This window comes from Pelodiscus sinensis, unplaced genomic scaffold (genome assembly GCF_049634645.1).
Source record: "Pelodiscus sinensis isolate JC-2024 unplaced genomic scaffold, ASM4963464v1 ctg84, whole genome shotgun sequence".
Classification (NCBI taxonomy): Eukaryota; Metazoa; Chordata; order Testudines; family Trionychidae; genus Pelodiscus; species Pelodiscus sinensis.
In genome coordinates this window covers 60672-78496 of record NW_027465889.1, presented here as the reverse complement: position 1 = coordinate 78496, position 17825 = coordinate 60672, and the positions used below count along the sequence as shown (strand labels likewise).

Genomic DNA, 17825 nt, shown 5'->3' with positions numbered 1-17825 from the left:
AGAACGGGTTGGGCCATTGTCTGTGTGACATGAGGGCCCTCAGGAGCGACCCCCAGCTGGGCAGTGCTTACAGACACAGGCCAGTAGGGGTCACCCACAGCCCAAGCATAGCAACCAGCAAATACCCAACCAGAATGGACAGCACCCCCCACTACATCACACCAACCTAAACCTCCCTTGCTGCAGTTTAAGCCCATTGCTTTTTGTCTTATCCGAGAACAATTCCTCACTCTCCCCCCCCGCCCCGTAACACCCTTTTAGATACCTAAAAACTGCTTTCATGTCAACTCTGTCTTCTCTTTTCTAAACTAAACCAGACCCAATTCTTTCAGCCTCCCCTCATAGGTCATATTCTCTAGACCTTTAATCATTTTTGTTGCTCTTCTCTGCAAATCATCCCATCAGGTTTGAGTGCTTAGGGTTAGGGTTAAACTATCTTCTATCTATATTGAATTTATGTTCATGAATGAGCAATTCCAATGTCCTAGCAGTAGTGTGCAGATAGTGCGGAGAATAATTAATCAACATCATTCTGCACTGCCACCCTTAACATATTTATCAGGTCCCTCCTCAGGGTTTTCTCAAGACAAAATGTATATAGGTTTTTTTTTAACTTTTCCTTGTAAAGCAGGTTTCTAGCCCTTTTATCAGTTTTATTACTCTCCTCTGAACTCTCCAATTTGTTCACATTGTTTTAAAGGGTGACACTGAGAACTGTACCTTACCACTCCAGCTAAGGCCTCTTTGCACAATGCAGAGCAGGACAGCTGTCTCCTGTGTCTTACATATGACACTTCTATTAATACACCCCCAAATTATATTAGCTTCTGTTGCAACTGCATCACATTGGCTCTATTAAATGTTTGTTCCTTTTCAGCAGTGCTCATCTTGCCAGTTGTTCCTCATTTTGTACCTGAGACTCTTTTTCCTTCCCTGAGTGTAGTACTTAACATTTGCTATTGAATTTCTTCTTGTTGGTGACAAACCACTTCTCTAATTACTCAAGGTTGTTTTGAATTCTAACACTGTTAGCCAAAGTGCTAGCAATCCCTCCCAGCTTGGTGTCATCTGCAAATTTTACACGCATAATCTCCACCCCATTAGCCGAACTATTTAATGGCAGGTCTCAGGGGTAACTAGGAGTGAAACTGAGGAGCTAGGCTGCGGAGTTTGGTAGTGACTGGTGTTTCATAGGTGCCAAAGGCTCCACGCCAAGGTGTCATGAATAGGATCTGCAAAGAAGTCTGACTTACCTGGAGAGCAAAGAAAGGGCTAAGCTAATTTGGAGATGCACCTGAGGGAGGGAGCTTTGGGCATTCAGCCAATGAAATACAGATAAGGAATTTCAAAGGAGGGTTTTTTCCCTTTGTTTTGAGCAAGCAGCAGTTTTTTCCCAGGTAGAGGGAGAGAAGGACTCTCCTAGGAACAGACTCCTTGAAATGTGTAAGGGAAAAGTTTAGATAGTCCATCAGGTTTTATTGTTTGCCTTGTTTGGGGGTTTGGAAATCATGTCTCAGCTGGTTGATTGTTTTTCTCTTTTGTAAGTAAGGATTACAACCCAGGGATTTCCCCTGAGTCTATTTCATTCATAGCTTTTAACACCGTCATTTACTATGCATGCAACAAGTCTTGTTTTGATAATAAAAGTGTTTCCTTTTTGTTTTGGTTAATTGGTATTAGTTGATTTTTGTGTCCTACCTGCCTAAGTGAAACCTCATAACCCAAGAGAAGCAGAACCCCATTGTTCTCTGCAGATATCCCTGCTTGTTTTCCCAACTCCAAGCAAAACAGAGGTGGCGGGGGAGGGGAGCGGCAATTTATTTCAGGGAAGGGATCCCAGGTGATCTCTTCCCTGTAAAAAGGCTTATTTCTTTCTTTTTTTTTCAAATTGACACTTGGTGAGGGCAGCAATTTTTTTTCTTGGATCTCAGGGAAACTGAGACTGGACACGTTTGTCTGTGGGAGTTAGAGACAGGGTCTTACAGAGTTTATTCTGCTAGCTGGCACCTATATCTACACTCGAAGTGCATGGTTGGGGAATTGAGCTGTGACACAAGGTATAGCCCATTGCTGTAGTTAAGCTCAGAGGTAATAGTAGCCTGAGACCTGGTCACTGGGTGCTAGGACAAGCAGCATCTCCCATCTGCTGCTCGAAGTGTAACATGAACTGCCCTGCCCTTGCCTGTTCTGACAGACTCATAGAGCAATGGTGTGCACATTCGCTGTGTTTCTTAATCCAGAGTAAAGCACTCTGCACCACCCCTCTCCCCCCACCCGAAGTGCACAGACCTCTGACTGTTGTACCAATAAAAGCAAGCAGGATCTTATGAGGGGGATAAGGCAAAAAGCCACATTTATTGTAAAGATAATAATAAAAAAAATAAAGAAAAGATAGAAGCAAACAACATTGTTTAACTACTTATTCCTAACACTACTTAACCCTTATACACTTATATATATATAACCATTCATTCATACATCCATTCATTCAAGTTCTGTGTATAGTTACCAGCCTGGAAGTTGCTTGTGACAGAATACTGGCCAGGTACTCTGTACACAAGTGATGGTAGTGGGGAGCGAAGACCTGATCAGATGCACATCTGAAGCTTCTGGTGGGCTGGCAGCAGAACCTTGGACTCTGATTCCATAGTTTTTTAGTCCAGTTCTTATAGGAATTTCTTCCTATGCCAGTCTATGGAAATTGCTGCATCATGCTGATGTCTCCAGGGTGGCTGCCAGGTGCTGGTCAGTGATCTCATCCAGTACTTGGTTTTCTCCACTTGACACCTTTTGGTTGCACGGGCACCTGATGCCTTCTTCAGCCCTTTGTTGCTGTATTCTCAGGCTGGCACCTCTCAGAACCATTCATTCATCGTCCAAGCACTCTCTCATACATTCATACAGTATTTTGTATAATAATAAAAGTTGTAGTTACAAAAGTTTCTGGGTGGTATTGCTTAAAACATTCTCTGAGTGCTGAGTAAAGTTACAATGTTTTAAAGAGAACAGGCGTCAATTATGTAACAATGCCCTTAGTCAATTACAGGGCTTGGCTCCCATAGCAGAGTTAGTGCCTTGACAATGCATTGTTACAATGTATCTCTGCAATGTCAATTTCAAGCAGCCCCTTGCACAAGCTTGAGCATACCCTGGGGCAGAGGGGGGGCTGTTTCTGGCTACATAGGATTATATTCTTAACAGTTCTAAGTTACATGACCTAATACATTATATTCTAAAGGGGCAATAATAATAATAAATCTAAACATTTAACAATCTTAACAAATAATAAGAAGAAGAAGAAGAAGAAGAGGAAGAATTAATAATAAATCTAAAACACTTTAAGTTGTGGGGAACAAAATATGGGGGGGTCACTTACATTTGGAGGAATCATTTTCAATACATTAATATGTTATCCCTACATACTCCCCCTTTTGACACTACGATACCTGGTATACTCGTAGTGTCACTTTCTATTTAATCTGTTTAAGAGAAGATATTGTGAGGCAACATGTGTTTGTGATTGAAATGTAACAGATATTCTCTTTATCCAGGTTCAGGTGACTTTGCCCAGAGCAAGAGAAAATAGTGATTTTATCCAGGGCAGCTTGGGCAACAGTCTGAAACCCAATTAACAGTGCATGAATGTATGTGCACTCATCCCACATAGTGTAGGCATCTTTGCATCTAGCCCTGAAAACAAAATTGGTGGTGTGCCTCAGTTTCCCTTTCCACATCACACACCAATTTTGGATTCCCCTTTCTCAGGTGAGAAGCTCCAACACTAATTACAAGTACGAACAGTAAAATACCAGTGTCACAAGGCTTTTGAACATACAATGTGTCCTTGGGTACATTTCTTAACCATTTCCAGGGTTTTGGTACAAAATCCTGCACATTGAACATTGTTACATTCTTAGTAACTGCAGTACAGTGGTTATGAAAGTTAGCATAAGTAGCAGGAACAAATCCATCCCAAATGTACGCTGACAATTTTGGGTTTTTAGGTTGAAAAATCTGCAGCCTTCCTTGGCCACATAGGTCTTGCCCCATTGCCCTGTGGTTTCAAATGCAAAACTTCCTCTTCCAAAGACAAAAGGCCTGGCTGGGTGTGCCTCCCCTGGGAATACTCCTGTCCCAAACACACTGACTTCCCAGCAAGCTGGTCATACCCAGTCACTTGTGTCGGGGACTCGAACCCGGACGGCCTCTGTTCGTTGTCTGACCGCAAAGAGACAGGCAACACCAGCAAGATCCAATCACAAGCTCTTTATTGAATGGTGCACACAACAATAGAGAGCGGCCCGTCTCCAAAGAGAACCAGCCCTGATTTCATTTACAGGTAGGCTTATATAGACAGTTCCGTCACGTCATAGACTATTCGCCCAAGCAGCCAACCCCCCTTTATCAGTTAGAAACCTCTAATACCCATGCATACCTGGCCAACTATACATCATGGCCTTAAGCAATTCATAATGCATCAGCAATTTCTTATCAGCCCAAAAGACAGGTACTGGGCAACAAGGAGACAGTTTGTTATGGCCAAAGGAGAACATAAACAGGGAGTTTAGAACAAACGGGGAGAGCAGAAACAGGGAGTCTTCTTATCAGTTCTCAAAACAAACTGTTCCTCATCACAGCAGGTACAAAAATGCAGCTTCTTGCTTATCTCATTTTGCCAACTTGAGCAAGCGTGTAAGGTGTGTCCCTGCTTGAACCTATCTCCAGTTCTGCCCAGGGACTACCCAGAAACCTTTGTTACATTTGTTTTAGCATAACTGCACTAGGCCTATTTTTCTAGGGCCTAACACTTGGTTGCCAGACTGCTCCAATTCCCTGGCTGATTCTGCCTCTTCTGAAACAACCCTCAGTCCCTCTGAGATCTCTCCACAGCCATCCACACTGGGTTTCTTTAAATACAGTTAAAATGTTTAATGCTTATTGAACCTTTCCTGCCTAGTGCAGTATCATCTTTAACACAGTATACTAGTTAGTCAGACAGACATGAGACAAACACAAAACATTCTTTGTTGCAACAATACATCCATGGTGTTGTAGGGTATTTAGCTGGTACCAGCTTGTCCTGATTTTCTGAAAGACAAAACAAGAACATGCTTCTACCCCTTTGGGGGTGGCATTATTATCTACATACTTTCTCTTTTACAAATATGTTTTCATTCCTCTTTGCTTACACTTACTCCTATAGTTAAATATTTTTGTTTTGTAGGCAAAACAGGTTTTAATGGTTTTTACCCCTTCTTGTGGGTGAATTACCCCACTGTGTAATTATTAAATTTAGGAGGTGTACTTGAGTTTTCCTCTTATACAGCAGACTAAGTTAGTAAGTTTCTGCTGTGTTAGGTTTATGAATAGAGAGTAGCCAAGAAGCATTATTACTATAATGCTGGGAGGGTTTTAAGTGTGAGATGTGTTTCCAATGATTATTTTAACATTTTAAAGGTTTTTCTTTTTTTTTTAAAAAGAAAATCATGTACATATTACAGGGTTATGAGCATTAGCATTAAACAACAAGTAGCCCTGTGGATCTTACCAATAGGTGTTTAAGTATCCTGTGATAGCATGCCTTTTATTTAGACAACTTAGCTTTGAGGCCAGTGTGTTCAAAAACATTTTGAAATCTTTCCATATGCAGACCCCTTTTTGTTCTGATCTCAGGTAGTTTGCTAATCAAACTATTTATTTACCTGCAAACATTTTTTTTTTTGTGCTGCCAGCTAGGGCATTTGCACCACGGATACTTTCTGGCTTGCTTTTAGATTAAAAGCTGTTTGTAGCTTTGTTTTAAAAAGGGACACAATAACTTTTGCCAGATATTTACAGTTTTGAGTTTTTACTTTAAGTCCTGCTCTCTCACACAGCAATCTGAAAAGGAAATTACAACCTGTTGTGGCTCCTGGAGCCTTCACAGGATTTTAATTTGTTTGCAGTTTTTACCTCCTTCTACAATATGCATTGCATGTCACAGGAAAATGTGCATTCTTTGTTTATAATGTTATTTAGCCATATTAATTTTTGCATCGGGTGTAACTATTTCTTTTATGCTCACTGAGTTTTCCTATACTTTTATTAAACCACTTGGAATGAAATGGCTTTACTGAAAACAAAACAAACCAATTTGTTTTAAGCATACAAAACAGTTTACTAACCTACAAAACAGGAGTTCTGGATCTTAAAAACTTCACCTACTATTTACACTATATTTACACACAGATGCATGCATATATTCTCTGAATATTTCTAACACTATTTTTACATACCTGTACAAAGATTACATTCACTTTTATTCATTTGGGGGTAGTTAAGTTCCCAATAGAGCCCCCTTGAAGTTCTTTAGTTAAATTTGCCTGGATTATTTACAGACACTCTTTTGGAAAAGGGCCCCTTTTTTCTTCAGAATGGCTGCAAAGAAACCAAGAATTCTTTTCCTATAACATTTTAGCATTTTCACAACTGCTCTATTTCCTCCATACTCTGTATAGTTAACTTTTCTGTGTTTTTTTTTCTTTCTTAAAACACTTTCTTATTTCTTAAAATGAAAACTGGCCTTGCTTCAGATATTACTTCTTGTAAGTATTGTTTTAAGAATTTAGATTTTCAGTGCCTGTACTTACTGCTTTTTCCCAGTTTTACCACAAGGCCTTTAATCTATCTTTTGCCTGAATGGCCCTTTTCCATGGACACAGGCTTTGTCCCATTACCAGTTTAGCAAGGAGGGTGGCCTTGTTCACTAAACCCCTCACCTCCTGGTCCTTTTTTTTTTTTTTTTTTTAAAGCATATTCCTGAAAACTTTGAGAGTACTACTTTAACTCTCAGTACCCATCCTTAAGGGAATCTAGCTGTGTCTGGGTACTGAGGGACAGACATTTCCACCTTTTTGCTTCTGCAGCAGAGGCTTTTACATTTTGCAGTTTCATATCTGAATTCTTATATTCAGTTAATTTGAGGAACACCTCCTTACAGGTTTCATAGGAGCCAAACTGAATCTGTGTTTTCTTTTCCCTTTTTCTTTTGGGTTTAGCTTTTCCTGCAGAGAGAGATTTTTTTTTCTTCTTTGCAGGTAGCTAAGTGGAGGTAACTGTCATTAGATGCCTCCCATAATAGCCAAATTGCTGCTGCATATCCTTTGGCAGCATTAGAAGGTTTGTACATGAGGATATACTGTGCCAATCTATCCTCTAGGTCCAAAATATTACAAACATCTTCAATGGCTTGTCCAGTCCAAGGACTGTGCCCATATATCTCTGAAGGATTTGTTTAAAGGGTGTTATTTCTTTATGAAAGGTGAGGTTAGAGCTCCTTCAAACTCTATTCCTCCCTCTGAGACCGCTTTCCCTGGACTTTTCTTAAACATCTTTAATACTTGTGTAGTTTCCTTTATCACCTCTGAACCCTTGCAGCGAGTGACACAGCCTAGACTATCAATTAATAATCGTAGCTTCTTTTTACAGCCTAAATTATTTTAATAATTGTAGCTTCTTACACAGCCTAAATTATTTAAATAATTGTAGCTTCTCTTTATTATGAGCTCTTTTGTGAAGCCTCTACCCTCTGGAGGTCGTCAGGCTTTGGTTAACCAAAAAAAAAAAAAAAAAGAGAAAAAAAAATAGAACAGCTCTCTGTAGAGTCAGCTGTGTGCACACTAATGTCCACAATATCTGAGGCTCTTTACCAATATTCCCCCTTTTGCATTCTCCACCAAAATGTTGTACCAATAAAAGCAAGCAGGATCTTATGAGGGGGATAAGGCAAAAAGCCACATTTATTGTAAAGATAATAATAAAAAATAAAGAAAAGATAGAAGCAAACAACGTTGTTTAACTACTTATTCCTAACACTACTTAACCCTTATACACTTATATATATAACCATTCATTCATACATCCATTCATTCAAGTTCTGTGTATATTACCAGCCTGGAAGTTGCTTGTGACAGAATACTGGCCAGGTATTCTGTACACAAGTGATGGTAGTGGGGAGCGAAGTCCTGATCAGATGCGCATCTGAAGCTCCTGGTGGGCTGGCAGCAGAACCTTGGACTCTGATTCCATAGTTTTTTAGTCCAGTTCTTATAGGAATTTCTTCCTAGGCCAGTCTCTGGAAATTGCTGCATCATGCTGATGTCTCCAGGGTGGCTGCCAGGTGCTGGTCAGTGATCTCATCCAGTTCTTGGTTTTCTCCACTTGACACCTTTTGGTTGCACTGGCACCTGATGCCTTCTTCAGCCCTTTGTTGCTGTATTCTCAGGCTGGCACCTCTCAGAACCATTCATTCATCGTCCAAGCACTCTCTCATACATTCATACAGTATTTTGTATAATAATAAAAGTTGTAGTTACAAAAGTTTCTGGGTGGTATTGCTTAAAACATTCTCTGAGTGCTGAGTAAAGTTACAGTGTTTTAAAGAGAACAGGCGTCAATTATGTAACAATGCCCTTAGTCAATTACAGGGCTTGGCTCCCATAGCAGAGTTAGTGCCTTGACAATGCATTGTTACAATGTATCTCTGCAATGTCAATTTCAAGCAGCCCCTTGCACAAGCTTGAGCATACCCTGGGGCAGAGGGGGGGCTGTTTCTGGCTACATAGGATTATATTCTTAACAGTTCTAAGTTACATGACCTAATACATTATATTCTAAAGGGGCAATAATAATAATAAATCTTAACAAATAATAATTTAACATTTAACAATCTTAACAAATAATAATAATAATAAGAAGAAGAGGAAGAATTAATAATAAATCTAAAACACTTTAAGTTGTGGGGAACAAATTATGGGGGGTCACTTCCATTTGGAGGAATCATTTTCAATACATTAATATGTTATCCCTACATGACTGCTATAACTCACACTATGCAATGCATTTCTTTATGCCATGTAGGTACTGTGCTGCTAGTGCAAGACCCTAGATACAACAGAGTTTAGATGCTGTCATGCCAGGGTGGGCAGCAGAATTAAAGTACAGGTTGGAGCTCCCTGATTCGGCACCTGACTGGTCCCGGATAAGGGATTTTTCTGGACCAGGAGAGGTCATTTTATGCCCCCCCCCCCCACGCTGGCTTCATGGTTCCCCCCTTGCAGCCCAACTGAGCCACAAGCGAGCTCATACCCCCTTCCCAGCCCAGCTGAGCCGTGCACCGGCTCCTGGCTTCCCCCTCCCCCTGCAACACAGTTGAGCTGTGCACAGGCTCCCACAGCCCAGCTGAACTGCGTGCTGGCTCCCTGCCCCCCCCCTTCCTGCAGCCCAGATGAACCCTGTGGCTCAGGCCCCCCTGAAAGCCCAACTGAGTCATGCGCAAGACGCTGATCCTGGAGTGTCTGTGGTCATACCGGACCACAGATGTTGCCAGACCAGAGAATCCTAGATTTTAGAGGTGCAACCTATATCACTTTCTTAGCACAGTGCCCTCCAGGACCACAGCTGAGAGCCACAAATGACCCCTGGGCCTGTGGAACCAAGTGGAGTTCACTGCTCACGCCTTGCTGCAGACTCTTCTATGGGTCTCAGCTTGATTTCTACCTTTATCCTTCGTGTTATCCTCGAGGCTCAAGCTACTGTTGGAACCACTTCTCGCTGTATCCGCCCAGTCCCTGTCATGACACAATCACAGGCTAAATAGACATATCAGGGAAATGTATGGCTGGCAGGGAATACAGACACACCATTGGACAGCACAGTGAGATGGGAGTAAATCCTCTTCCACACCCGTCCCTATGAGATAATTGTGCCTCCCTTTCTTGCTCCTCTCATTGTCTATCTCACACTTACCCCCCTCCCAAATCCCAGCACTAAAGGAGCCCTCAAAGATGATAAAGTCATAGTGGAGAAGCTAAATGAATTCTTTGCTTCAGTCTTCACAGCTGAGGATATTGGGGAGATTCCCAGCCTGAGCCATTCTTTCTAGGTGATAAATCTGAGGAATTGTCCCAGATTGAGGAGTCATTAGAAGAGGTTTTTGGAACAAATTGATAAACTAAACAGTAACAAGTCACCTGGAGCAGATGGCATTCACCCAAGAGTTCTGAAAGAACTCAAATGGGAGATTGTATGACAATTAACTGTGGTTTGTAACCTGTCCTTTAAATTAGCTTCTGTACCTAATGATTCAAAGATAGCTAATGTGACACCAATATTTAAAAAGGGCTCTAGAGGTGAACCTGGCAATTACAGGCTGGTAAGTCTAACATCAGTACTGAGCAAATTAATTGAAACTATAGTAAAGAATAAAATTGTCAGACACATGGATGAATATAATTTGGTGGGGGAAAGTCAAAAGGGTTTGTAAAGGGAAATCATGCCTTACTAATCTGCTAGAGTTCTTTGAGGGGGTCAACAAACATGTGGACAAGGGGGATCCGGTGGATGTGGTATACTTAGATTTCCAGAAAGCCTTTGACAAGGTCTCTCACCAAAGGCTCTTAAGTAAAGTAAGTTGTCATGGGATACGAGTGATTGGGCAACAAAATGGCAAATGAAATTTAATGTTAATAAATGTAAAGTAATGCACATTAGGAAACATAATCCCATCTATATATACAATATGATGGGGACTAATTTGGCTACAAGTACTCAAGAGAGATCTTGGAGTCATTGTGGATAGTTCTCTGAAAACATCCACTCGGTGTGCAGCAGCAGTCAAAAAGCAAATAGAATGTTAGGAGTCATTAAAAAGGGATAGAGAATAAGACAGAAAATCTCTTATTGCCTCTATATAAAACCATGGGACGCCCACATCTTGAATACTGTGTACAGATGTGGTCGCCTCATCTCATAAAAGATATATTAGCATTGGAAAAGGTTCAGAAAAGGGCAACAAAAATTATTAGGGGTTTGGAACGGGTCCCATATGAAGAGAGATTAAAAAGACTTGGACTTTTCAGCTTAGAAAAGAGGAGACTAAGGGGAGATATGACAGAGGTCTATAAAATCATGACTTTATGGAAAAAGTGAATAAGGAAAGGTTATTTACTTATTCCCACAATATAAGAACTAGGGCATCACCAAATGAAATTAGTAGGCAGCAGGTTTAGAACAAACAAAAGGAAGTTTTTCTTTACTCAGCACACTGTCAACCTATGGAACTCCTTGCCAGAGGATGCAGTGAAGGCTAGAATTTTAACAGGGTTCAAAAAAGAGCCAGATTCATGGAGGTTAGGTCCATCAATGGCTATTAGCCACGATGGGTGGGAATGGTGTCCTTAGCCTCTGATTCTCTGGAAGTGGGAGATGGGGGAGGGATCATGTGAGGATTGCCTCTGGGGCATCTGGCATTGGCCACTGTTGGCAGACAGGATTCTGGGCTAGATGGACCTTTGGTCTGACCCAGTATGGCCGTTCTTATGTTCTCCCCTCCCTCCAAAGCTCTTTCTTAGCTATTCAGAGCATGTATAAGCCTGAGATTAAATCTGGTTCTGACTAAGACATCCTTCCCCTCCTCATGCCTCCATTTTTCTCACTGCAAAATGCAGCTCACAAGAACCTCGTGGACTGTGTGGTGGGCGATATAAGTACCTAGATGGACATGCTACTCAGCAGGGCCAACAGCCACTGCAGGCTTGGGGGTGGGTTCTGTAGCCCAGAATGGGCAGAGCTTTGTGCAGAAGGGGTGGGGCTGAGGGCAGTCAGTCCTTAGCACCCTCCCAGCAGCAGAGCACCAGAGCAGTGCTCCCGTAGCAATTCAAGGAGTCCGGGGGCTCTTTGAAACACCAGGCTCCTGTGCAGTTGTCCCTGTTGCCTCTCCCCCACCTATCGGCACGCCCATGCTACTGTTGCTGCTCTTGGCATGCCAGCAATGCAGCATCTTCATTCACCAGCCCTCAGGCTATGTCTACACTGCAGGCTTTTTGCACAAGAATTGTTTTGCAGAAGAGTTCTTGTGCAAAAAAATCTTCCACAAGAGCGCGTCCACATTGCCATGTGCTTATGCACAAGAGATATGCTTTTGTGCAAGAGCATCCATGGCAGTGTGGACGCTCTCTTGTGCAAGAAAGCTCTGATGGCCATTTAACCGTAGGGGCTTCTTGCGCAAGAAATTCATGTTGCCTGTCTACACTGCCCTCTTGTGGAAGAGCTCTTGCACAAGAGCGTTTATTTCTTGTGGGGAGAGGAATAACTCTTCCGGAAGAAGCCCTGTTTTCCGATGCTATACTGTAAATTTACTTGCACAAGAATGCACGTGCAGTGTGGACAGCTGGCAAGTTTTTGCGCAAGAACGGCAGTTTTTGCACAAGAAGTGTGCAGTGTAGACACAGCATCGGTGTTCTGCATAAGAACCACCACAGACTTGGGAGTAAAGGCACTCGGCCAGGTTTTATTGCCCTTCCAGATAAAAACATAAGAATGGCCATACTGGGTAGAACGAGGAGTAACAGTAGTTCGGAATAGGAAGCCTAGTCCGAACTACCTAGTTCGTGCCACGTGTAGCCGTGGGGCACGGAGTCCGAACTAGCGGACATTTAAAAATGGCGGCACCCGGCAACATGCAAATGAAGCCCGGGAAATTCAAATCCCGGGCTTCATTTGCAACTCCGGTTGACTACATTACCACCCTAGTTCGAACTAGGGTGGTAGTGTAGACATACCCTCAGTTTGGTGAGATCTTTTTGAAGTTCTTCACAGTCTGCTTTGGTCTTAACTTTGCCACCTCACTGCTTTCCCCTTTCTCTATATCGTTTATGAATAAGTTGAATAGGATTGGTCCTAGGACTGACCCTTGGGGAACACCACTAGGTACCCCTCTCCATTCTGAAAATTTACCATTTATTCCTACCCTTTGCTTCCTGTCTTTTAACCAGTTCTCAATCCATGAACGGATCTTCCCTCTTATCCCATGGCCATGTAATTTACACAAGAGCCTTTGGTGAGGGACCTTGTCAAAGGCTTTCTGGAAATCTAAGTACACTATATCTATTGGATCCCCTTGTCCACATGTTTGTTGACCCCTTCAAAGAACTCTAACAGATTAGTAAGACAGGATTTCCCTTTACAGAAACCATGTTGACTGTTGCCCAACAAATGATGTTCTTCTACATGTCTAACAATTTTATTCTTTACTATTGTTTCGACTAATTTGCCCGGTACTGACGTTAGACTGCTCCCACGCCTTTGCCTCCATCCAACATCCCCACTCCTTTCTTACCCAGCAACTTTTCTCTCACTCCCCCTTTCCCAACAGACACGCACTCCTGGCCAGCTTGCCTTCTTTTCAAACAGGTGCTGGTACCATTGTGTGTGTGGAACACAAACCAGAGAGCAGGGCAGTTTCTGGTGGCTAGGAGGTAGAAGGGGGCAGGCATTTCTAGAAAACAGCATTTCTCCGTTCTTGTAGTAACTGACCAAAGTCCAGGGAGGGGCAGTTCTCAGCAGGGTTAAGCTCTTACCCACAAGTAGCCAGATAACCTCTCTTCATTGCAGCCACTAGAGGTTTTAGTTTGTCCCTGAATTTTCTGTCATTTGGGCAGGGGCAGCGGGTATCTTGGGCAGGAGAAGGCATTGCCTTCCAGGCATGGAGTTTTGATGGGCTGAAACAGCCATGCACACCGGGATGTGGCTTCCTTTTCTTCCCATTCCCCAGACTATCAGGGACTGAGCAGAAAGTACTTGCATTCTGTGCTTGACTCTCACACCTGGCTGGTTAAGGGAGGGGCAGAGGAGTAAATCATGGAATGCAAGTACTTTCCCCTCGCTCCCTGATAGTCCAGGGACCAGGAAGAAAAGCAAGCCGCATCCCAGAGCACATGGCTGCTGCTCTCCCCTCTTCCTCCCCCGCCCTCCTGAAACTCTGCCCTTGTTGCCTTCCCAAACTTCCAGGCAGGGCCAGTCCTAACCAATTGGGCAACCGCCAGGGAAAATTTGTCAAGCCAAAATGAGGGTTGCGGCCCCTTTAATTTCCGCATGTCCCGAGCAGGCTTCTGTTGGGCTCTAATGGCAGCCCCGGGCGACCGCCCCTAAGACCAGCTTTGCGTCCAGGCATGCTCCCACCCACACTCCGCCCTGCAGAACACCTGCTGTAGGTATACTCTCCATGCTCCCACCCCCTGTGCTCTGGGGCTGTGTGCCACTTGCCCTCCCCGTGGGCAGGGCCGGCCATAGGGCGTGGGGTTGAGGAGGGGCGGAGGGACTTGCCACCCCCAGTCCTACCTTCACCCACCGTCCGTGCATTTGGGCCCTTCCCTAAGACCCTCTGTGTAATTGTTTGCTATTCAAAAAAGAAGGCTTATTCCCCTGGTCTAGTATCCTCCCCACAGTGCTTCCCCCTTCCTCACCTTCCATAGCACCAGACTCACCTTCCTCATATATGGGAACCTGGACTGGATAGGATGTTTCTTAAAAAGGCTGCAGTAGGCACTGAACTTCATCACAGTCTCTGCTCTTTTGCCTTATCTCAGGTTACTCCAGAACCTCACATCTCTAAGCATCTTAACTGTGTGTCCAGAAGAAGGAGAAGGTACGTGACCTGAGATGTGCTGGGGTTGGAGGGAGTACAAAGATCCAGCATTGAGAAGGACATTGGAGACTGGATGGATAGTGGCTCTGAGGGGTTCCTGAGCAATGTGGATGTGGGTTGGAGATCAGTGTTCCCCTATCTGAAGGGGAAAGCACATCTCTTAGCCATGCCTGGCTGTGCTCAGACTAACTGGAGGGAGAGGTTGTGCACAAGATGCTGTCCTGTGAAGGAGACAGGATTAGTGGCATCTAGGAAGGAGGACCATATTAGGGTGCCAGCCTGTACTGAGCCCTGACTGACTACCTCTTCACTGCTTCGGGGTCATGCACTTCCCCCCCAGCCTGGAGCCACTGGAGTGCAGGTTATGTGGCATGCAGCAGATATTGGCACATGGAAACCAAAGTGGCCCTGGACTAAAGTGGGAGCATAGAGACTTGGGTTTGGGAAGGTCCTTCTTTCAGTACAATAGCACATGGCCTGTGGAAGACCAGGCTCCCCTCCACACATCCCCTTACAGTTGCATGTCCTCTGATTAAACCCAGGTAATGGGTTCACCTCTCCATTGTCCCTTTGTCAGGCGCTTCATACACTCTTCTTTTGGCTGCATGGAGCATGGCTGCCCACTTGTTATTTCCACAAGGCTTTGCTGGGGAAGCTCCTCTCTTGTGCCCGTACCCCTGGAGAATCAGGGGCACATATGACAGGAACCCTGTCTCGAGTTCAGCGCCTGACCCTAATTGCGTGTCTCTCCTACTTGCAGATATGCCTGTTACAGTTGAGTTGCCAGTGTCCCTGGCTGCCCGCATTGTGCTTCCCTGCACTCCACCATCAGCCTGGGCAACCTGCATGTGGCAGAGACCGCCGCAAGATGCCAATGTGTACTCCTTGCGTAGTGATGGGTTGGAGTTCACAGTGACAGAGGATACCCTTGGTGAATACACCTGCCAGTGCATGGAAGGTGGAGCAGGGGGCGTGGTTGCCTCCTACAGCCTAGTGAGAGGCAGGGGCTCTGCTAGTGCCTGGAATACAACTGAGCAGAACTTCAGTGGCGTCTTGGTGGGACTCCTCTTGTTTTTGCTAGGCTTTGCTGCTGGTTCTGTCTCCATCTACATCTACAAGAGGTGGCAACGGGAGCGACTCCAGAGGGAGCTGCTCAGTCGGGAGAGAAATGGCCTGGATCTGATGCAGTCCAATACAACTAGCTGCAGCCATGAGCCACACACGCCAAGCTCCCCAGAAGATGAGCGCCACCCACTGGCTACAACTAAGAAGAATGGCAGCCTCAATGGCTTCTCCCACCTCTACATCAATGAGCTGGACAAAGACCAAGCCCGGATCTACCTGACAGGTGTTCCACTGGCTAAGTGCGATGAAACCTCGATTTAGCAGCCTCCAAAGGGAGCATGTCCATCACCAACACCCATGGCGGTGCCTGCCCCTAAAGGGACACAACCATCACTGACAGCCCTGGTTGTGTCTGCCTGTCAGCGAGAGGAGGGGCATAGCCATCGCTGATATGCCTGGCAGTGACTGCCCCAAAATGTGACACGGGCACAGCCATCGCAAGTCATGTGCTCTTTCTTCATGTCATTGCCAGAGTTCTCACTATAGAATCCACCTGACTAGAGAGGTTGTCAAGGCCTGGTGTTGATGTGATGCTCCGTTGTGGTCAGTGGACACAGTTGGTATGAGAGTGAGACTTGCTCAGCTTTCTTCCTATGAAACCCCCATGCAGCCTCCAGGCTCTGGCCAAAGAAATTCCCTGCTGAGTGGCTTTAAGTCCTCGTGTCCCAGCTCCCCTTAACCTCTGTGAAGCTATTTGGAACAGGCCATTGGTGTGTCTGTGTTTAGTAACCATGTGGTGCACCAGGGCTGGGTCCGTGGGATGTCCAGCGATCTTTGAAAGTGATGATTGTATTGCTAAAATTAGTCTGGATTGTAACTGTAACCTGAGCTACCTGGAACAATATTCCTTCACCCCTGCCTGCTGCTCAGCTGGGCAGGTGAAGGGGGCAGGAGACCCACTATTTGCTTCTTCAAGAGCAGGCAACAAACAGCACTAAGTGAAGCTTTATGTGGAGTTTTCTCTGACTTCAGAGACTGGTACACAAGAGACAGTAAATGCTCCTGGTGACCTCTTGGCCAATGCTGACCAGTAACTGCCTTGGTGGTGCTTTCCGTAAACAAGCACCATCTTCATGAATGTGATGTGACTCCGATCAGTTGCAGTGTCTCCCTGAGGTCATGTGCCCCTCTGCAAATGGGTTGTCCTCCAGAGGCAGAAGCCTGTTAACATCTATCAGAAGGAATGGTGGTTGAATGCCTATAATGCCAAATTCTGCAGCTGTATCTTCGCTGGCTGCCGATGCCTTCAGTCTGCAATTGTGGATCCTTGTGTGTCTGGGCTGGAGAAGGCCCAGCGCAGCTTTGCCAAGTGTGTTATGGTAGATGGGAATGATCCAAGCTAATCACATAATGGTGCTGTGAACTGTCACAGCTTTGCATGTCAGAACAGAAGAGACTAGGACATTGCAAACAGTAAGGATGCTCTTCCTCTGAGTTGACACCTCCTCCCAGAATGGCTCCTTCCTCTAAGCAGAGATGTCAGGAGGAGCTGCTTTTTGCTGAAGTATTGATGCTGTAAAGCACTGAGCCTGGAGGCATCTCCCCTCTTAGAAATGTCACAAGCACTTTGGACTTTGTTTCTAGCAAGATTGTGACATCCCTCCCCCATATCACTGCCATGAGCCTCTGCTGGCAGCGGATGAGCTGCACTTATGGGACTGTGGACACAACTCTCCCTCCTGTGTGCATCCATCTGCAGTCTGCCCCAGTCCAACCTCCCTGAGTAGGTTCGGTGAGATTCTCCCAAACTTCCATGGTTCTCTGGCTTCCCCAACAGTCTCTCTGGCCGTGTCTGTCTCCCTTGCAGCCTGGTAAAGAGTCCACAGCCAGTGGAGCTTTGCCAGCTTGTCTTGCACTCTGTGAGAACTTCTTTCTTAGCTTCCCATAGATGCCTTCTGTGGCTGAAGGGGGCAAGTGTAAATTAATGTCACCTGATGGTTTTGGTTTTTTCTGTTTTTAATTAAACTTTATTTTATTGTGATTTATTAAAAATTGTCAAAAAGCATCATTGGGTGTTGGTGGGAGGCAGATGAAGGGGACTCGTAGATACAAACACTGTGGGGCTTTATTATTACTGATTTTTGCTTATGTGCACAGACTGCTGGCACAGTACCATGCTCCCTATCAATATAAGCATGGCCATACTGTGTCAGATCGATGGCCCGTCTAGCTCTGTATCCTGCCTTCTGAAAGTGGCCAATGGCATGTGCTTCAGAGAGAATGGACAGTAACGATA

General features: G+C 44.6%; 1 protein-coding gene across 2 annotated transcripts in view; it reads left to right on the top strand.

The window, feature by feature from the left end:
• The window catches only part of SEMA4F (ssemaphorin 4F), a 130888-nt gene extending 113307 nt beyond the window's left edge, over positions 1 to 17581 (top strand). For both annotated transcript variants that reach the window (XM_075916064.1, XM_075916066.1), the window contains exons 13-14: positions 14406 to 14464; positions 15225 to 17581. In XM_075916064.1, coding sequence (XP_075772179.1) covers positions 14406 to 14464; positions 15225 to 15850 — 685 coding nt within the window. In that variant the 3' untranslated portion in view covers positions 15851 to 17581. The remainder of the gene's footprint in view (positions 1 to 14405; positions 14465 to 15224) is intronic.
• The last annotated feature ends 244 nt before the right edge of the window (positions 17582 to 17825 follow it).